The sequence below is a fragment of the Melanotaenia boesemani genome, chromosome 8 (assembly GCF_017639745.1).
Source record: "Melanotaenia boesemani isolate fMelBoe1 chromosome 8, fMelBoe1.pri, whole genome shotgun sequence".
NCBI lineage: Eukaryota > Metazoa > Chordata > Actinopteri > Atheriniformes > Melanotaeniidae > Melanotaenia > Melanotaenia boesemani.
Genome location: NC_055689.1, coordinates 25,318,198 through 25,341,362, shown reverse-complemented (window position 1 = coordinate 25,341,362; position 23,165 = coordinate 25,318,198). Strand labels below are relative to the sequence as shown.

Here is a 23,165-nt window from a genome sequence, read left to right as displayed (position 1 = left end):
GCTAAAATGCCAAAGTTTCCATCATGTATGCAGAGATGTCTGCTCTGTCAACAGAGACTCTTTTGTTTTCTCTGTCCAAAGCAGAGAGCCATTGCATTACTCACTGATTCACCCTGGAAGCGTCTAAACTGTTCGCGCTTTTACTCTCACGAGCCAACTTGCTAATTGGATTCAGTGCTGCTACACATATTATTTGTACTGCATCCTTAAAGATGTGCTGGTCTTTCTCAAGGAGGCTGTTTGTGCTGATTCTTATTTAGGACACAATTGTTGTAGTTCTCACAGTCACCATTGAGCGAGCTGTCGAGGAAGGTACCTGCCAAGTGCCACTTGATGACATAGGCTAGGACCTGAATGATTGGTGACCCTGTTGTTGTTTCCTGCCTCTAATGCTTAACTACTGATCGAACGGCTGCATCTCCTAAATGCTGCTGATTAGAGGTTTGTATGGCTTTTGGCATAAAGCTCTACTGGAGGAGGCAGGAGAAGAGAGCCTTAGTAATGGAGGGAGAGAGTGTGTCAGGACACACTGTTCTGCATTCCAAGCCTGACCCTGTTGTGAAGTGTTAAGATTGAAGACAGTGCTGTTGGTACAGCCCATGAGAGTACTTCCAAATCATGCAGCAGATACATGAGATTTCACTGCTAAATGCATTTGTCTGCTTTTGTGAGCAGTTGCTGTGCAGTCAGGAAAGGACAGTCATGTGCTCTGCACCTCAATTCCTTGAAGCCACCTAGTTCGAAGATCTGTCAGGAAGTCTTTTATTCACATTAAATACAGCATTATCACCATAAATTTACAATACAGTTAATTATTTCATATGCATAAAGTATTTAAAAAATATGCTCAACATTTTGTGGAAAATGTGTGCTTCCATTCCAGTTACAGTCGCAGTTACCTGACGTCTGTAAATCAAACACTTACTTACTTACAGCCTATTATTTATTTTCAAATTATATTTACAAGTTTGATCAAAAATTGTGCTTTTTAATTTTGCAAATCTAACTCTGTAGTTGTAGAAGGTTAAATTGTCAATGTTGAAAATGTCAAATCCATCCAAGGGATGTTGTTTGTGTGGGGAGAACATGTTGCTGCCAGCAACATGCAACAAGTAAGCTATTAGTTTACCAGTGGCACTACTTGTAGCAAAACAGTGGTGGTCAAAGCTCTGAAACTACTAGTCTAAAACCCACTGTGGTCAAACACGAAACAGAAAAAGACAATGAAATATTTGATTGAAATTGTTCACAGAACAATTGAACTGAAGCCTTCCTCATGAGGGCCCCTTATACTGTGGGAAGCATATGATGAGTGCAATACAGACGATCTATGCACCTAGAAAGCATAGAGGATACCAAAATGATGGGAGAAAGACTCTTGTAAGCATTGCCACCGAAACAAAACACAATTCACACAGCTCAATTATATAGTCATGTAAAAACTTGAAAACATTGCATGTCCAATTTAGTGCTTCCGCTGATTTCATCATTTTAAGCAAACCACACAAACAAGGTGTCATGTGACAGCAGAGACTCTGCTTATTAAAAATATGCCTGTCTCATCCCTGTGCAGTAAAGACCCAGCAAGCTAGCAACAAAGAGTGAAATAGCATCACAAAATCGTAATTTACCAACAGAGATATTTTCATACATTGGACCTCACTGAATTTCTGCCTTGTTTCACCTTTTGTGCATGAGCACACACAAAAGTCTATATGGTGCTAAAATGTGCCCAAATGGTCCATGTGGTAGTTTTGCCTGGACAAACCTGTGTTAAACATCTGTAAAACTGCTCAGGAGTTTGTTTATAGGCGGAGATCAAATTTTTCATTTTCTATTGTGTTGCAGGTGAATTTATTCCTATTATACAAGCAGTCCTTGTAGAGGTGAAGATATACTGCCATTCATTTTGAGTAAGTTATTTCAGACTGAAGGCAGGAAAAAATAAGCTTTGGATGTAATTTCTGTTTATGTTCTTTTTGTTTCAACTTCAACATTATGTTTTTTTCATTTTTGATGAAGCAAAAGTTCTATAAATTATATTCATTACAAGTCAACATCTATATTTACTGTTAAGTATTATATGAATAGTTTTTAGTGCTGTTTAATCATTAAAAAAAACAACTGTTTAAAATGTAGTTAAATTGAAGGATCACGGAAATGAAAATATTTAAGCACAGACAACTAAAAGTACACTAATACAGTAAATGTGCTGGATTTAGTTGGTTCTTACCACAAATTATAAAGCAGCTATTCCGCCTGAGAGGGAGCCAGGAAGCATCTTAAGCACAAGTCCAACTGGCAGGAATTTAAAAAATACAATGAGATGAAAATTTGACAGTCACCCACCCCGTTGGCTGTGCTGACAGCCTGGTAATAGATACTGTAGCTCTTCTGTGGCAGCAGAGGGGCGTTCCAGTAACCGTTGTAGGTCTTGTTGTCGCCCACAGTGAAGGGTTGGGGCGAGTGGATGCCGGCAGCGGGGAACTGAGCAGTGAAGTAGTATTGTGAATTTAGGAGCGTGGCGTTCTGGAAGTGGATGGGAACTGGGTAGCAGCGTAAGATTTCTGCCGTGCCTCGTGCTCTGCGTGGACGTTCCTCCTCCACCACCACCTGGTACGCACTGCAAACACAGAGGAAAGAAATAACTGGTTGTACTGGGCACATGTAAGATGTTATTAACAATCCTGTATTGGCAGGTGTCCGCCTTGCAAGGTAGGGCTGCAGAAAGTGGAGAAATAGTCTTTTTATGAATAGCACATACATGTTGCAAAGCTCCAACCCTCAGATTAAAGCAAGTGATGTTCTGGAGATGATTATTTCTGGAGATATGATGTGAACTTTTTTTATTTTTAACCAATCATTTCTTAGGATCCAAGTTAACAGGTCAGGCTCAAAAAATACAGTGCTGGATAAATGAGTAGTGACATGCGGCAGGGTCTGACGCCATTTGCTTTTTCATCATTCGTTGACTGAAAAGGTTAAGCGGTTCTTTCCATTTCCTTTCAACTCAAGCCTTGCATTTAGTTGGATCAAAACCGCAGCCCTGTGTGCCTCTGACAGAGATGACATTGTCTCTCAGCCGGCCACTTAGCTGGAGGGGGAGACTGACTGTCTTATAGACATTGGTGTTAACATGCATCTCACATCCACTTGTTAAATCTATTGAGTTGCTGAGTGACAAAGAGTCTGTTTACAGCTGCCATGGAGAGAATAATCATCCATGATGGAGAACTAGTGTTCCTTTTCCAAAAGAGCCAAACAAACAAGTTATTAGCACTGAATATCAATCCAATCCATACTGCTGAATAAATACATAAGAAATAATGCCATTCCACATGCTTGGATTATTCAGTCTGTTTTCTTTTAGATGATGGAATCATATGTTTTGAAAAATAAATAACCTTCAGATAGTGAAAATGTTTTCTTTTATTCAAAAGTGGAGATTCTGACCTCTAAGCAACGCTGCATTTAAACGTGCGAGTCCATTTTCTGTTTCTATTCAACACATCCAGATGCAAGCATCATTGTGTAGGTCATAGAGAAATGAATATAAGCTTTTTCACTTCTTGGTGGTAAAAAATAAATAAATAAATAAGAATTCAGATTGGCAAAAGAAAGAAAGAAATGTAAATGCACACAGTTAAGGAAAAGGAGATTTCTGCAAATAAAGAAGGATTTTAATGGGTGCTGAAGCTCAAGGATACACAAATTGTATTTTGGTTGTATTGTATTTGGACTTAAGATTCAATTTAGTTCACTTAGGATTTATTTATAATTCACAACAAAAGTAGATTTTTAAAAGGTACAATTCAGTTCAACTCAATCATGAATTACATGTATCTGGAATTAAAACATCCAAAGAGGGCCTTTCCACCTTTCATTAAATGTGAAATACACAACCTTATAAGACCACTGAGTTTCATATTAAAGCAGCTCCGTCCTAGATCAAAACAAAGAAGACAAAATATTAATTTGGAACCTTTCATTCATTAACTTTACATGCACAGTAAAGCTGTGCTTTGGTTATTAATCTCACTACTGTCCTTGTCTCAGAATATAAGCATGACAAGGCAATAGATTTATTGACTTCAGTATGCCTAACTCTGCTTCAGCGGCTCTTTTCAGCTAGTTAAAGGGTCAGGATTTTATGTTGCTGTTCAAAACTCTCTGATATCATGAGCTTCTTGTTATTCTGTCTACTATTTCTGCATCAAAGACAGGGCTGGGAACTGAAGCACACAATGCCAGTTTGAGTGGAATTACATTCTACATTTTACATAGCAAAAAAATTAATCATTGCTTTAATAATGTTCAAGACATTATTTTTTTATTTTTAAGATTAATGCATTATGATGATCATGCATATAATATACTTAGAATATAACAAAAACCCACAGTGCCAACAGCTAAATCGTCAAGGCAAGGCGAATTTATCTGTATTGTACATGAACTTGTACAGTAAATGTACAAGACAATTCTAAGGCTTTACATAAAGCATTAAAAGCATTACGGATGGTGCGAAGAAAGCATTAAAAAGGCAGTAACAAATAGCAAAAATCACAGCAAAATCATATTAAAATCATTATAAAATCAAAAATTATTAAAAGCAATATAAGGTAAATGTTACCATGCAGATTTCATGCATGAACCAGCTCCCAGTCTGGAACCGGTTCTAAATTGTGCTGGTCAGGTCACTGACCACAAATGAACAGACATGTGCATCTGTTTGTTGTTCGACTCTGGTCTGGACTAGTTGACCAGAGTTATTTTTATTACTTTATGTTACTTGTTACTAGATCAGAGGAATGACAGAATGAAAATATTATTGATTTAACATAAATTAATATGATTTCTGATTGAGCCTATTAAGGCAGATATTCATCAGACATGGTGAGACCACATCATCCCACAAAATCTCACAAGAGCAAAATACATATTGTTATTGTTTTCACTTGAAAGCATGGCAGAACTTGGTAAATGTACACTTAATGACATTAATTATTATCTTGATTCTACCTGCACTGAGATCATATTAAGATATGGAGTTAAATCAGACTGATCTGTTTGAAGTAAGAAGCAAAACTTCAAAGGAATTTTTTCTTAGGTTTGTGGTTAGACATTTTGCAAGGAAAGAAATGAATGCTATGCATTTGTAGCTTTTGCAGGGTAGTGTTACGTGGTCAGGAAGAGGTTGCAATAATTTTTTTTTTCTTAGAAAAAGTTGTGTCGCTGTGTGATGCACTGCATTTATACCTGATTGCACCTGCTTGAGAAACTCCTCTCAAGGTGAACCAGATGTGATTACATTACAAACATGGTGCACTCTGTGCAGATTCCTTTTTACACTGTGGTGACATGTGAGAATGGAGCCAAAAGCAACACAAACTTTGCTATGCCAAAACATGTTTATATTACACTAAAGAATCATAACCATTGAATAAAATGATCAAAACTTGATAGAAACACATAAACCAAGAAGATGAAGAAATAACATACTGCATGTGCATTGCTCTCTTCGTGGGACGAGTATTTTGTTTAGGTATTAACATCTAAGGTGTAAGAAGATTTTTAAACCAAAGCATTGTCTAGAAACAACCTACATGTTAATGGTTTCCTGGGAAACTGGAATTGTCAGCTTTAACTTGAACTCTTATTTCCTAGAAGGAGATAGAAATATGAAAGATATCTCTAATATTTATATAGAAATTCATATAAAACACACTCAGGTCACATCAGCCTTTAAAGGCATAAGCACACAAAGGTCACATCTGGTCTGATGGACATCCACCCAATCTGGTTTAATCGGTTAAAATAGTTTGCAATTTCAGAGTCTATTAGGTAGAGAACCCCTTTAATTATTGCAGAATATCAAGGTATTCACTCACAACTAGGCTGGTTGCAGGGAGCTTGAGGGACTCTGAACATCTCCCCCCGCATCTGCTCTCTGGTGGCTGCACTCACAGTACAAACAGGCCTGGAGATGATCAATTGTTCCCCGCGGTTGGTAGCGGATGATTAAGTATCCCCTTGTGTGTACAGCATATGCTCTTTAACCCTACAGTTTATCATAAGGTGCTTGCAGTGTCATTAGAAAATCTCCCTTTGCTCTTGGAGGATGTGTCCCAATTCCTTGGAGCTCTTCTATTTAGTGCTGGGTGGGGAGGTTATGAAATATTTAATCCTGCTGAGAGTGTGCAGGAGAAATCAGGCCTTAATTACTGTCCCCTATTGAGAGCAGAGGTCAAAGTTTAGGTGGAGATGGTACACGGGAGCCACTTAAGTATCTCCAGAACAGCAGAAAAATAACTGATTAGGCTGCATGGACACCACAGAAAAAGCACAAAAGATCCAATGTTAAATGTACTGGATGTTTCAAGGGTAAATATTAGATCTGTTGTTGATATTATAATTCAACAGGACTGATGAAAAATAAAACAAAGAACTGCATTAAAAAAATGTGCATTTTGTGAAAAAAAAAGAAGCTGGCTTACCTCAGGTGGCTCCTTATGATACGGTGATGTGGCTGTGCTATAACTTAATGACAGTCCCAGTACGAATACAGCTGGTTTCCTTTCCTCAGGCAAAATACCAAGTGCCAACGGCTATGAGGCTCCAAGGGTAAGAACTCGTGTTATGTGGAAATCCAAGCCTTTGCTTCTCTTCCACAGGATATTTTTTGCACCAAGAAACTAAATTCTAGCTCACTATAACTTACATTTAATGTTTTGTTCATCTTTGTAACTGGTAGAGACTTTCTTAAAATATTTGAGGATGCAAAATCATTATGATGCTATTTAACTTCACAATTCTTAGAAAATGCAAAACTGGCTCATGAGTTTGATAAGTGTGATTTAAAAAGGAAATTAACCTTTTTATCCCCTTAATTACTTCTAACTTGTTAATATGCCTTTGAGCAGCTGACACCTTGTCACCTCATGCTGAGCTCACAATTTACATTATGAGTCATTTTGACACAGCAAAGTCATTTAGTAATTTTCTTGATTTAATGTGACATGAATGAGCAATGACAAAACAAACAACAGATGAACAACACAGCTCTTATAGGAAGAACACAAATCTTTTGTAGCTGGTGTTTAATTTGTTCTGATAATCTGGGGAAATGCAAGATACTGGCATTCATTTTAATGACGGAATAAGTGTTCAGTTCATTTACTGAAGAAATAGTAGCTACACCACAATTCATTTATATGTTATGACATGTAAAACATTAAGGACAAAATTTGACATGAAGCCCATTTGTAAAGGTGTCTGCAATATGTAATTTCAAGAAACATTATGTTCAGTGATAAGTCCAGATCTTTCCTATGGCAGTTGGATTGTAGGGTCAAAGAGGGGAGAAGATCTAGAAAATGCTATGCTGACTGCTGCACTGCTAAATGTCTCCCTCTTCAAAAAAACAAGGCTTGTTATCACTGGAGGTTATCTCAGTGCAGAGAGATATCAAAATAAGATACTACAGCTAGTGGCAATCCCATATTTCCACAGTTTGGGGATGAGCCCTATCCTCCAACATGACAGTGCTCGACCCTACAGAGCAGGGTTTATTGTAAACTCTAAAATTTGGGTGTAGAAAGGAGTAAATGGTGTATAAGTAGTTCTGACCATAACCCAACTGAACCCTAATGGGATCAGTATGGATGTGCCATTCCACCCAGAGTGACCAACACAACCACATTGACTGATTTACCACAAAAACTAGTTGAAGAATGGGATTCCATTCCACAGTAGCGTGTGACCGAACAGGTTACCAGCATGAGGAAGAGATACATGGCTGTGTATGGTGCTTCCACATATTACCGTTAAATGCATAAACTGTTAAATTGCCAATATGTCTTAATTCTTCAGACTTCAACAATCCAGTCCGATAAAAGACACCAAAAGACTCAAGAGAAGAATAAGTTGTTTGGCACTGGCATTGACTGGTAAAATTTCCATGGGTGCAACCCATATACTCAACTCTTCTGCTCAGCCCACATATGCATTTTTCTTAAAAATGTGGCACCATTTAAAAGGGAAATGTGGTAGCGTCCATGGCTCCAGCTCAGCTGTAGCGAGGAGGGTTGAAGCTGTGGTTCAGGGAGCAGCGGCAGGTCAGGCAGATTGGTGCAGCTGTACTGCATGTCTAATCATGATCTGTCTTTATCTGCAGTACTGTGCTGAGGCCCCGGGAAAAGCTATGCTATGATGGGTGAATCATTACAGTAGCAACACTGCTACAGGAAATAAACAGGTTTTCCAATGATATATGATTGATTGTCAACAAGCATTGTTAAAACAAAGAAATAATCAACCAAACAAATTCCCTTACTGTTTGTGTTAAGAATAAAGATGCTGCATTTCTGTGAGAGAGGATTAAACCTGTTGGAGTGTACTTAAGAGATTTTATACATAAATTAAAAACTGTTTTTATATGTCAGAAAAAAAATTAGAGTATAAAACCAAAGAGCCAGTAAACCCAGTTCTGCTGTCCAATCATCCTCTAATCACAGACTAAAAGAAATCCTCTAAAAAAAGTGTAATTGTGTTTAATTCCAGCATTTCTAAAATCCTATCAGAGCAGGAGATAAAAGGACGATGTGAGAAAGAAAGGTGAAATAAGAAGCTGTGCCAGGAGGATGGTATAAGCTGTTCAGAGTGGTCTGCCAAAGGGGGCAGCAGGGCAGACTTGTATTCCTGCAGAAGTGCTGCAACCTGAACTGACACCAATTAGGCCTCCTCCAGCCTCGCTGTTCGATAGATTTCAGCTCTACCGCCATGTGACGCCAACCAATTATGGCGGATTGACTTGAAATTGACTGGATTGTGACCTGAAACTCAGATTTATTTTTCATGTGGGCTGATAGGGGAGAACTGTGGGCTGTTTGAGCAGATGAGGAAAGGGGTATGGGGAGCATTTCAATCACTGTCTGCCTCTCTCTAATGCTAATCGGTCGGTTCTATATGCCTATATGTGTGATCTAAGAGCGGTTGTAAGTAACACACTTCTCCTGACCCAGCATCCTTCCTCTTTGCCTCTGTCTTCTTACTCTTTATTTTTCCCTAGTGTCCAAAGAGCAATAAAGCAAACAAATTAGAGGGTATCATATATTACATTTGCCATTAAATTGTAAAAAGCTCTGAGTTGTGTTACGTTTAGGCACAGCTATTAGCTTTCGCAATGCTGCGTTGAAAGAATGCTGGTGCTTATTTTAGGATGGTAGAAAATCAGTTAACAGATTTCAGGCCACGGTTAAGTAAAGATAATCTGATGCTATAGGGTAGAAATATCACCTCCTTTAATACGCAACTGAAACTAGAGTATTTCTAAGGTTTTTTCCTTCTTATGCACGTGTGTGAGCTTGCTCAAGGCAAAGGTTATGGCAGAATGAGAGAGAAGGGCTGAATTAGTGGTGCAGATGATAAGGAAAGCATCTCAAATCATTTATTTCTGCCGAAGCATGTAAACATCTATTTTGATGTTAACGGAGTGAGGAGGCGGATTCTGGCCCCGACGAGGGCCACAGCAAACATTAGTTTAACACGACATGACTGATAGACAGTTCACTAATCCTCTTAAAGAAACAGTGTCCCCTCTGGTAAAAATTGTTCCCAGCTACGTGTGTCGTCCCCAGAGATTAGACGCAAATTCCAAGTTGGAAATGTTATACCGATTAGCAATTACACAAACAAAGAATTGATGGCTTCCTTCAGCAGTGAAAATGTCCACCCAGATCTATTTAAAATATAATTTGACTTCAATGAAATTGCAGGATGCTGAAATCAAACAGACATTTGCCATCTGTTGTGGCTTGGTTTCTTTTTTGGGCCAGTGCTATCGTGTGATCTTCCACTGCATTTCCCTTCCTGAAATTACAGTAAAACATCTGATGTTAGACACTCAAATGTCTGGACTTCTATTGCCTCCTAAACTCAATCACCAGGCAAGATTGCATTATCAAATCTAGCTTTGTGCTGCTCTGCTCTGTAGGGACGTGGATCAGTGTTCTCTCTCGTCAAGCGCTTATTTTATAGGGGCTTTAAAACTGATTTTATAAAGTGTTCAATTTCAAAATGAACTATCCACCACTCTGGTTAAGTGATGACTACTACTGCAACATGAGCTGTAGCATAAAAATTTAGTCTTAATATGATATTAAATTTAAGTCCTTGATTAACAAAAGGCAGACTGTATTTTAAAGTTTCTTACCTCAATGACCTCATCCAATTCTTCAGCTTTCCATCTCAAAAGATCAGATTAATTAAAGATGTTGTTATTTTTTGAGCTTGGTTAATTCAGATGGGTCCATTTATCATCACTGGCCAGACAGCAAATCCTTGACTATCTCCACTTTTCTTATAACATTTCAAAGAGATCCTTTGTCACTTGAGGTGGGGGTTGAAAATACCTTCAAAAGCCTGCCAGTATCTCTTCTTAGACCTGCATCATAATCTCTCATGTTTGCTGCCCTTCGACACCTCCCTTTCTTTTGCAATTCATATTTTGAGACGGCGTGTGCACACACCACACTGGCCTTTACGTCTTATGAGATTTAAGAGACGCGAGAAGGTGTGAAAAGAGATGTGTACCTGCAGACCTCTGAAGTTTAGATGAGGAGAGACTTTGCTGTGATCAAAGGATATCTCAATTAGTTTTGAGGAGTAGTTGTGCCATGCAGTGAACCCCACAGATGAATTTTTTAAATGGATTATCCTGAGACTCATTAAACATATATGATCTATGAAACTAAATATCTGTATCAAAACACATTATTTTCTGTTTTTTAAAGACTAACAAGCATAGGGTGTGTCTCCATTTAAAATATATTAGATGACAATCCGATTTAGGATTTAGAAAAGCATCACTGCACAATTTTCTCTCAACCCAGACAAAAGAATAAGGGTCTCAAAGTAAAGTCTGTTTTCACAGAGAGATCTATTTGATTGTTTTTTGGTGTGCATGCCTTCTGATGTTAAACATAAGAGGAACCCTGCATGCTAATGAGTGAAAGCTCCAATTCACATCACTCTAATTATAATTAAAGGTTTCTAATTACTCTGCTGAAAGAATGGCAGCCTGTGTAAGGCCATTTGAATTGTACCTGAAAGAAAATTAAAAAACGATCATGGTGTCTTCCTTGCTTGAGCTTCTGTGTCTGCTGCCTGGATATTAATCTGGGCAGCTGCACATACAGTAAACGTGAGCTGACAACCCTGACTAAAGATCTCCAGGCTTTAATCTTTAAAAACACTCAGATGAGTTAATGGTGTAAATGTGAGACCAAGTGTTCATCAGGTTCCTTAAAAACTGTTTAGTGTTTTGCAGAATCTTGCTATGAAGTTTACCCACTTGCTCGTTGTCCTGAATATACAAGACAAAGAGAAATATTCAATTGTGCAACACAGGGTGATCGGTTAATACAGAATATAATATTAATAACTTCATTTTGTAAGTGCTGAATCAAATTGTAATAATTTTTTAAATAGCTCATAAAGCTCATGTCATTCACAAGTTTTGCTAAATGTATCAGAAACTGTGACTAAAAAGCAGCCCTTGAACACCCAGTAATATAAACTTGTAGTCATGTAAAGCTTTACCAGACTGTTTTATAAAATCCAGCTTTCACAAGTACAGTCTCCATCTGACAAAAATCAGCATTAAATAAATTTAGTTCAACTGTTAGTTAACACAAACAGTCAGTCACGTGGCAGCAACCCAATGCATTTAGGCATGTTAATATGGTCATTATTATTTTTTCTATTTTATTATACTTTATTAGTCCCAAGCTGGGAAATTCTTTCTCTGCATTTAACCCATCCTAGTTGCTATGAGCAGATTCCAGATTTCCCAACCTTGCTCAGGGGCCCACAATGGTTTTATCTAAGTTGCCAGCCCAGGAACTGGGATTTTCACACAGAACCATGTCTAGGGTTTACAGAGGATGTTCCGAAAAAGAGAAAATATCCAGTGAGCAGCAGTTGTCTGGACCGAAATGCAGTGTTGATATCAGAGGTCAGAGGAGAATGGGCAGGCTGGCTAGAGATGGTAGAAAGGCAACAGTCACTCAACTGACCCCTCGTCACAACCAAGATATGCAGAATACCACGTGAACACACAACACAGTAAACTTTATAGCAGATAAGCTACAATAGCACAAAAGCACACCAAGTGCCACTCCTGTCAGTGAAGAACAGGAATCTGAGGCCCCAATTTGTACAGGCTCACCGAAACAACAGAGGATTAGAAAAATGTTGCCTGGTCTCATGGATCATGCAACACTCAGATGGTAGGGTCAGACTTACCGTAAACAAGATGAAAGCATGGATCTGATTCAGGCTGGTGGTGGTGTTATGGTGTGGGGGCATGTTTTTTAAGCACACTTTGGTCCCCTTTGTACCAGTTGAGCGGTTTAACTACCACAGCCTACCTGAGTATTGCTGCTGACTATGTCAGTCTTTTTATGACTACAGCATCTTCTGATGGCTACTTCCAGCAGTATAATGCACCATGTCACATAACTTAAATCATCTCTAACTGCATTCTTGAACATGACAGTGGGTTCACTGTACACCATGAAGATTTAAGGTAGTTTGAAAGACCGAAAGAGGTCCAACACAGAATGTCTTGAATAGTTTTCTTTTTTCCCCACAAAGTCCACATCATTACTGCGTGAGGGGAACACTTTGGTGATGAACTCATATACTCTTACCTTACTAGATGTACACTGAGACAAGGACAGTGGTGGAATTAAATGACTAGGTCAGTCTATAACTGTTCCTTCAGTTGTGTATGTTACCGTGCTGACTGTGAGCCTTCCTTGTTTTTCACAGCCACTATGGTTCTTCTTTCATGCTTTTAAAAGGAGGATGAGGTGGAAGAAACTCAGATGGTTACAGTAATACACACAGAACTAAAAACAAACAAACCTTTTTAAGACATTAAATATCACATACTGCTAACTCCATCTAAAAGTCAAGAAAGCTTCTATTAAGGTATGTGCAGACTCTGATATATTTTAGGATGACAAATTCTTCTTTGCACCTGCAAACTCCAATCCATCATCCAAACTCTCAGGCTACCAACCTCAAGGGTCAAATGTTTAATCGCTTTCAATGGACATAATGATCAACACAACACTTACAAGCAAAAAACTGAAGCAGAGTCTACCTACCAGCACAGCGTCTGTTCACTGATTAACAAGCTAAAAACTATTTGTGCTGGCAGGGGAGGTTTATTTATTTATTTTTCACTTTTGAACTCAGCCTAGCAAACGGATCCCTCTGCTTTCAGGACTAAGGTAAACTAATAAAATGAGAAAAGAAAAAAACAAAAAAACAACTGAGGAAAAACAGGAGGAAGAAGATAAAACAAGCTGCAAGACACCCACAGTGACCTTCGTGAGCCAAAATGATGACTACTTTCCAATAACTTGGCTTTTTAAACAGAACAGCTGCACTGCTTCCCTAATAATGACTAATAAATGCAGAATCAAGCAAGCAACCCCTCCCAGAAGCCTGTGGTCGCTCAGGGTGGGCAGTCTGGTACATAAAAGACATGTAAAGGGAAGGGATCCTGAAGCTAGCCTTGGCTGCATTGGGCTTTGTTCTCATCTTCAAAGGCTGTGCTTCTTTTACACTGGATCAAAATCCGCAAACAAATAAAACTCAGATGTGTACAGTAAGGCACTGAATTCCCTGGCAACTTCCCTTCACAGTGGGGTACTGATAAAAGCATGCTCTTTGATAATTTCTTGTTGGTGAAGGTGGCTCCTGTTGTTTTAACGTATTGCTTTGTTTTCTTTTTTTTCCCCCAACTCTGCCCTGTATTTTGTGTTTATTATTATGAATCTTACCTGACAGGTGCACCTCTGCTCTGGGCAGGTTTAAGCAGTACAGTGACTGTGCTGTCTGTCTGGTTCAAAGAGGTCTCCTGGTCATAGGCGGGCATGGACGGAGCTAAGGAGAAAAGAAGCATAGAGGGGTCAGCGATGTTAGGACAGCTGCCGTCCACATTAAGAATTTGATATTTTTTCATTTAGTCATTTAGTTTTTCTGTTAATAAATAAAAGTGTGATCTGATGATTAAATGTAACACTTACTGATTTAGTTATAATAGCTCCTTTGGTTTTTATGAAAGCTTAAATTCTTTGAGACAGTGCTTCCCAACCTGGGGCCCGCAAAAAGCAAAGGGATTCTGCAAGATTTTAACTGTACAGAGCCTTTGTGATTGTTAAAATTAAGGTCATGTCCACACTGAGACGAGTTGATGTGTATTCACTTAACTTTTTATTATTTAGATATTTCATTTAAATAAAACTGGCATTTCGGGAGCCTGAAAACACTGACTTCTGAATCCAGATCCCAAAGTGAATAAATGGGGGTCCATGGCTTTTTCGTAGTTGCTTGAAGAAGGTCATCAAGAAAAATAAATTGGGAACCACTGCTTTAAGTCCTTGTCTTTACTAATGAAAAACAAAAATCTTCAGCGATATGGTTCCACTTTTCTTGTGTAGCAGCAGATTTTTTTAATTTTCACCATATTGTTTTTTTCAGTTATATTAAAATCAGGACTTCATTGTCATGAAATAAGAATTTAGCTTTACCAAATTTAAGTCCATCATGCCCATCTATACGTTTACTGTAGAGGTAATGACTTCCATTCTCCCTGGTCTTTTACCTGACAACAATCCCATGTCATCAGTAACTGTGCAACTCTGTTTGTTTTCTACAGGCAGACATCTCTATATGTTCCACTGAACCTACACTAAACAAAAGCTGCTCCATCATCTCTTTTCCAAATGCAGATATGTGATTCCATTCAGTCCGGTCCAGTACAATATTGGACACGATGGCTTCTCTTTAGTGTTAGTAATGGTTTATATTCAGCTTTACTATATGTAAATGAACTTCCATTAGCTGGTTTCTGACAGTTCAGTAACAAACACTGACTTCTGTTTTCGGACATGTCTTTTTTTTGTGTGCGTGTGTGTTAACTAAATAAAAAAGAAGAATGAACATCCTTCAAGTGTGGTAATTTAATTTTTTAAGATATATGGTTGAAAGAAAGAGCGCATGGACTGCAAGAAAAACTACTAACTAGCATCATGTTTATAATATGAATCAGATCTTGTATATTAATCTAAAGCTGCCACATTTTGAGTGCTAAAAAATAGAAATCTATCTATGACTATAAATCTATGACTAATCAGAAAAATCTATTGTAGACATTAAATGAAAATTAGGGTTTTCTATTAGTTTGTTTAAAACTTTGCAGGGAAAATAGACAGTATTCAGCAATTAATACTACCTACAGTAGTGGTATGTGGTGGACTACTTCTCACACTTTAACTGGCCTAGCTGACCCCTCTGACCTGAAATCTTGGTGGTGAACTGGGTGATGACAGGGGGGCCATAGCCCTTGGCTGTGCTGGCACGCAGGGTGAAGGAATACGTGGAGCCGGGGTAAAGGCCTGTGAACATGTGGGTGGTTTCATTGCCCAGCTTCACTACCTTCCCACTCTGGTTGGAGAGGTCCAGTTCAGGGTCAAAGGAGCTCACCGCTTTGTAGGAGATCTAGCAGAAAAAGCAAATTAATATTCTTTTAGCAGCCTATGTAACTCTGGTTCAGCTCAGTTAAGTAGGAAGAGGATATGAATACACAAAATAAATAAATAAATCACATTTAAGGCATCCAAGAAGCTAAGAATGCTCTAATATTTGCTGTGTTGAGATTTGTATCCCACTCATAGTGTATCAGATATTTGCAGCCTCTTTTACAATAAAAGAACCACCACTACTACTACTACTACTACTACTATTACTACTACTACTAGTTCTACTACTACTAACAATAATAATGTAATTTGTCTACCATCACTGAAGCAAATTCGACCAACTGCTTTACATGCGTAAAGCAAAAAGATATCACTTTGTATTGGCTTTAGTGCTAAAACCAACACTTACCCATTTTTGAAAGGTATCACTATGTGTATGTGATTTTAACTCTACATCAACAAAGATTTATGCTTATTTCTAAAATAATTAACGCACAAAGGGACTGTGGAGGCAGGCTGCTTCATTACAGGGTTAAGATTTGACCATAACAGCAGCGCTACACATTTTAAAGCCAAAGCTGAAGCATGCTGGAGGTTTCAAGGAGAGAAGAAATGCTCTAATGTATTTTTCTTCCATTAATAAACACCAGGAGCTCTGGAGGGAGGCATTAAGGTGAGTGTTATTGTTAATAGCCATTTTGAATAACAGTAAAGTCCCACTTTAAGAAAATGCCTCTGCTGGTAAAGGAAAACCTCCATTATAATTCCAATTAAGGAACACAAAGGGAGTTTGGAGGGCTGCATAATTTGTGTCCATCAAGTTTTGAAATGCTTCAAGGCTTTCTCATTTAGTCTTTGTCTGTGAACTGGGTGTATGATGCCAAAATCCAATATCATAACATTTCATGCAGAGGAGTTTGGAATGACTTGTCGACACTAGGCATGTGGTTTTGACAACTAAAAATGGAACTGACAGGAAAAATTATACTAAATTATTTGAGGAAATTAAGTCAGGGCTGATTTGACTTGATATATGATGTTTTTTAAATTATAGTGGTTTGCAATTTTCTACCAGATGTATATGAATGTCAAATATATGTCACCTATAATGTCACCTAAACTTCATCATATGCACACTGATATAAGCTATTTGAATATGTACTTTTTAAAGAGAGAATGCCTTTTCATGTAACTAGTGCCAATATAACTACAGTGCAGATATCTGTTCAATATTAGCAATTTTCTCTCAGTGATATAATGTTAAATACAGAAAAATCTGTCAGATGTATTCACATGCTGATGCATGGGTGGCATTCATCGAGCATGGTCTAAGAGGAATGAAACAGCAGTGTATTTATTATCAAGTCTTTTTACATATATTTCACTTTGAGTTGAACTTATTAGAAACCTGTGGAAACTAACAGCAGCATACACTGTTTGCTTTCATAAACCAAAGAGTTGAAGGTGAAACATGTGAAGCAAGCTGCTGACCTGCTCACTTTTACTCATACATCACTATCTAAAATAATGTGATGTGAACATTAGGAATATATCTACTTAAAAGCATAAGCTGTGAAGTTCTATAACTATATTTAACAGTATATTAAAACATGAGAATGCCAATATGTCAGTGACTTATTGCTTTCTTTACACATTACTGTGCATATAAGACTTTTAGAACAGCTGCAGAGAGAAGTAATTACTGCAGCATATGCATATAATAGCCTGGAGAAGATATTTTATACAGTGAAACACACTTGCCCCGAGATAAATATGAGTAAACCTGACAAAGCAGCAAAACAGACCATGTCACTGGTGCTGAATGCTTTTACCTGCACTATGAAAATTTAAAAAAGATAAACAACTAAAACATGTTTCTGTAAAAGCAATTATGCGTGCAGTAAACCTCTCATTTCTGTGGACATTGTTTTCCCTTTCCTCTGATGACACCTCTCAGTTCAATGCGGCTGTGTAGAAGACATAACACAACACTGCACACTTCAACGAGCAGGGCCCTGCTCTGATTCTGACTTCACAACTCTCTTGTTTTGATAAAAATGTCTCTGTCTCTTTGAGAGAATATTACATATTTCAGTGACCTGATGGTATTGCTGCAAGTAGAGCAGCTTATACAGCAACACACCTCACATTTCTTTTACCATTTAATCTGGCCTCCTTTTATGAGAAACAGCAGTCAGCGCTTAATAACTAAGTCATAATATCAAACGCGAGCAAACAGAGAAGATCGACAGAGGAGAATCAATCTGCTGGAAGGTTTTGTAGATTACTTCCACTGTAAGCTGGTTAAGATCAGTGTGTATACACAATATACTGCGAGTCTTTGTGACTGCTGTATTATTCACGGCTCAGAGCAGCTCCTGGAAAAAGCTGGAAGGAGCTGTGTAGAACCTTATGTCAACAAGTACTTGCTGCTGAATTGTGATGCATTTAAGGTTTATTTTAGAGAGTGTGTTCTTTTTTGAAGTCAACTAGTAAGTAAAAATTTACAACAGATTCCCAGGAAAGTTTAGTACTTTTCATAGCATGGGTGTCCAAAATCGGTCCTCAAGGGCTGCTGTCCTTCAGGTTTTGGATGTTTCCTGCCGCAGCACACATGAATCCGATTAATGGGCCAACATGCTTTAAATCAAGCATGTTAGAGCAGGGAAATATCTAAACTGCAAGACTACAGCTCTTGAGGACCGGAGCAGGACATTCGTGCCCTATAGGAAGCTCATCAAAAAAATGTTTATGAGCACCCTGAACCAAGTTAACTAGTTCATCCATTTCATAAATAATAATAGGAGTTTTCTGATTAAAACCTGTTGTGCAGAGATTTTCGGAAAAAATTATTTCACTCTGATGAGTTAAGATCACAATTCTAGCACATTCATTACAGTACTAATTTAAAAGCCGATTTTAGTGATAAACAAGAGTCAATCTACAGCCCTTTCAGGTGAAGTATGTCAAGTTAAGTTTCAGTTATGGCATTTTTTATATGTTAAAGTCTAAATTATACTGAAGGGCTCTTTTACAGGGGTTAAGTTTGAAGTTACCATTAAACAACACAAGGGAAAAGGAACAATGTAAGTAGCACTTCTCTTAAGATTACACAGCACTTTACAGAAAGAAATGCACACGATATTGAAATGAGTAGAGATGAAAAGATCTCCAGTCAGTCTTTTGTACTGTGGCTTCTGTAGATGGGATTTCATTGTGTGATATTCACCTGCGTTGTATCCGGTCTGTTAAAACAGTCAAGCAGTGGTTTGAGGTTGATTTTTTGACCTTATTCTTTTTTTGTGCACTGTCCATGGTGCTGAACCTTAAAAAAAAAATCTAATGTTGTAAAGAATGCACACTGACGTCATGCACAGAACAGTGGGAGTAATTTGCCATTTTAGGGAAACGTTTACAGTGTTCTATTTATGTTGGTTTTTAATGACTGTGTTATTCAGAATTACCAACAAGTATTTCATCTTGTTTTTTCACTGAGTTGTGTACTCGGCTGCAGTCGCATCTTCATGATCAGCGCACAAAAAGGACATTACTCAGTGAATTTTTAACCTCTGTTCTTGTTTTGGAGGCAGTGCAGTGATAAATACATCCCAGTGAGCAGTGGACTTCTGCAGAAACTTTTCCAGGTGATTTGCTTCTGGCTGACTGGTGTGGATGCAAAGAACAGTTGGGGCTTCATGTGTTCAGAAGTAAATATGGCTGTATTTTTTCAAAGTGACAGCCTTATTAAATGGGATGATCAGAGAACAGGTGAGGTGGTACACCTGAGAATTCATGTAAAAAGGGTTACTGGCTGCAAATGCAATAAGAATGTGATTTTAAATGAAATAGTACTGATCTGAATGACACTCCCAAATGCAGATGAGAACATTACTTTCCTCCACCAGACTGTGATGTTTGTTGTTTTCTGATAACATGGTTGCACTTATGCCCAAGTTGATATTGTTAGATGAAATCGTGATCTTGTATTTAAACAAAATGACTTACAAAAAAAAAAAAAAGTTGTATGCACTGCCTCTAGCACTACATGACACCACCTGGGTCCAACTGGACTCACAGCAGTCTGACTACCACTTAATTATGATGTCCCATCTTGTTTGAATTGTTGTTCTTACTCTCAAATGTAAGTCGCTTTGGATAAAAGCGTCTGCTAAATGGCTGTAGAATAGAATAGAATGGCTTCCACTGTTATACTGCTCCTTTTGCTTAGACAAGATGTATTAAACTAATTAGTTATTCCTGCATATTTAGACATATGTCTTTTACTTTTATAACGGCCAGAATGTATTTATTTATCACAAATTAATCCACCCAGATGAACATATCATATAATTGATTTTGGAATCAAAATATCAGAACAATAAATGTTTAATTACCTCCGTCTAGTCCCCAAGGCAGAGTTTGTATATTAAGCGGTGTTGGTTAGCAACTTAAGTCAAAAGGTTACGGACGAATTTTGATTAAATTTTCAGGAAATCTCAGAAAGGAACCGATTTTAAAAGAATAAAGGATTCTTACTAAGGGGAGATAGGGATAACTTTGTCATTAGAGTTTCTAACTTACAAAAAAACTTATAATATTGGGGGGAAAAATAAAATTACAATGGCTTGGCAGAGGTCTGCGCTCTCGAGTGCTTAACGTATAAATTTCCATGATAGTGTAGTTGCAACCCACAGTTTAGAATCACAGGTTTTAATCCATCTGTTTGTAAAATGGCTGCATAAACATTTAATGATTGATAGCTTTTTTTTTTTTCTTGGTCCTGTCCAGATTGTAGCAAGTAAAATGATGGTCTGGCTGCTGTGTTGTGCTGAGGGGGTCTTTGGATATAAGGCTCCTCTTGATAATCGGTTTTGTTTTTGTTTTTGTTTTGTTTTTTTAATCTTATTTATTTATTTTGGATTACGGAATTTATGTAATCTTGCTGGACCTGACTGGAAAGGACAAAAAAGAAAGGAGAATAATGAATGTTGGGTTGTTTTTAGGTTCATGATAGGTTTAGGAACTTCCACCAAACACAAAGTAAACACTGACTTCTGAAACTAAAACAGGTGGAAACACATCTAAACCTGAACTTTATTTCGTTGCTCAAATTACAATGATCTATTAATTGGTGTTTTTGCATTAAAACAACTCTTCACTTCTGTCAGCTGATTGTGGCAAGGCCGTTTATTTTCAGCATTTTTAGTTTACTAGTAAGAAAACTGAAAGTGTAGATGTAAACTGTACGGGTAACAGCCAGGTGCCCTCAAAAGGGTGGACAAAACCACAATGATGTCATTTGCGCATTCTCTATTAATAAGAAAACTGAGTCTTTATTAAACTCTGGTCTTCTTTACTAATAGGATTATTAGAAAAACTGTATTTTTTAATCAGAGCTGAACAGCCCAGTTCGGATATTTTATACAACTTAGCAATAACTGTGGTCATCTGTCATATAACAAGAAAACATGCTTCATATATCAGAAGATTACTCACTTCTGATCATCAATAGCTCTGCTAGTATGCAACCTTGTGATTATTATTGAAATGATCTTGCTTTTGTTTGTCTTAATAAAATCATCTTAACATTAGTTGATCAGCAGCAGAACAAGCAGAACATTTGCGACTCACACCAATTTGCCTGAGTTAATAAATCTGGCCCATAGATTTTCACACGTAATATACAGTACATACATAATAATAACTGACAATTATCTAAAAAAAACAACCAGGTGTAGCTGAAGCTACAGGAAAATGTCTCAAGCAAAACCAAAACCTAGTATGAAATGAGTAAAATTTAATATTGTTATTTAAAGAAAACGGATCCCTGCTGACAGTGATTTTTTTCCCCTCAATTTTTTCCAGGAATTTCGATGCCAAATAGGATTAAAGTCAATCTAAAAGCTGTTTCATTTAAAACAACATTGAAGTCTCATAAACTTAAATAAATCGGGTTAACTTAATTCTCAGGGCTCACAATCTGAAAAGAAAATAATAATGTGCCATTCTGTTTAGCAGAGGTTAGTCTAGACGACCATCCCTGGGGCAATTCCAACTATATTTTGAAGGTGATATTTTATTAAGAAAAAAATGCAATGAATATCAAAGGAATGGTCTACAATAAACACTAAAATAAATTTAATTATCCTATTTGGTTTTTTATTTATTTTATAAGTATTCTTCTATTTTTTCTTTTATCTAATCAGGACTGCTTAAACACATCCACACTGGAAAGCTGAAAAAAAGCTAAAAAAAAAAAAAGCTGAAAAGGAAACAAACAGTCTCAAAAGAACTGAAGTGAAAAACACAATCCTTTGGAGAAATAATACCACTAATCTTAAAAAACACAGGTCCAGATTAAATCAGGTGGTTTTCCCCTTTAACGTGTAACTCTTAGATATCTCACACTATTATGATAAAAACCAATAATTTTTCTGTCAGCTCTGTACATCTGTACATCATAGATGTGTAAAAACACCCAAAAAAACAACACACATAACCCGAAGTATAAAAAAGTCAGATCTTAATCATGGAACAAACTGCATTATCCCTCATTTATTTGATTGGCTCTTTTGTACCTCGTATTGAGTGATAATCCCATAGGTCTGTGCTGGTTCTCTCCACTTCAGGATGATCTTCTCCTCATAGGCACTTCCCTGAATGGACTCCAAAGGAATGGCTCCCGGAACTGTGGGAAACAACACATTTGTTTCTCGTAAGTAGTTGCAGATAAGATATTTCCAAATCAGAGAATGATTTGTTTGATACATATCCAATATTTGTGTCCATCTGCTATCAGTCAATGTGAAATGTTGCCAAGAAAAGTCCTTATCCAGCAGCTTCAGTCTTCCCTACTATGATTTGGCCAGCCCAATTGAGCATAAAACAATCAATAAAAAGCTTTTCAGGGACCTACAATACACAAATGGCCATGAGCCAAAGTCAAACACATCTTAATAGGAATTTGTGGAAGCATTTGCAGTCAGAGTGACTCAAGACAAATGTCTTTTTAAAGGTTTTATAGAAAAACTGAATGCTTTACATGCTGGTAAAAATTTCTTTCAAGCCAATGTGCAGTTGCAACACCATGGGTTAAAAAAAAGGGAATTTTAAACTTTCTGCAATGTTTACATGTGCCTAGATTCTGTCACAGAGATCTGGCCCTTTAACCCCTCATGCGCATTGCTTTCATTCTGGAAGTGAGATTTATCTTGAGGAACGCAACAACTGCTACACCCTGTCTGTACACTCCTCCCACGGGGATCTAAACACACAGATCCACAGATCTAAACACAGAAAACACGCAGCAGTCAGATAGTAAAAAAAAAAAAAAATAATAAAAAAAGAAAGAAAATCAGTCGCCACTTTCAAGTTTTCCAACCACAGATATCTGAGCCAGACACGACTCTTTTTTCGTCAGCTGAGCTTGTTTGTTATCTGGCGGCCGAGGTTCCTTGAGACTTCGATGGAGTTCATTTCCTGCATCTGCTGAGGCAACACTTAAGATCTTTGAAGGAGGTGCAACAGTTACACAACACACAGGATGACTGCAACCGTCTGACTCCTGTGTTCTTCTGAAAATATTCAGAAAATCTAACATTTTGACAAGTG

At 37.6% G+C, this 23,165-nt stretch overlaps 1 protein-coding gene across 12 annotated transcripts in view; it reads right to left on the bottom strand.

The window, feature by feature from the left end:
• Window positions 1-23,165, bottom strand: part of LOC121644602 (receptor-type tyrosine-protein phosphatase mu-like) — a 177,812-nt gene that overhangs the window by 64,578 nt on the left and 90,069 nt on the right. For all 12 annotated transcript variants that reach the window (XM_041992659.1, XM_041992663.1, XM_041992660.1 and 9 more), the window contains exons 9-12: window positions 22,133-22,242; window positions 15,372-15,573; window positions 13,854-13,956; window positions 2,350-2,623 (exon numbers count right to left, since the gene is read on the bottom strand). In XM_041992659.1, the coding sequence (XP_041848593.1) occupies window positions 2,350-2,623; window positions 13,854-13,956; window positions 15,372-15,573; window positions 22,133-22,242 (689 nt within the window). The remainder of the gene's footprint in view (window positions 1-2,349; window positions 2,624-13,853; window positions 13,957-15,371; window positions 15,574-22,132; window positions 22,243-23,165) is intronic.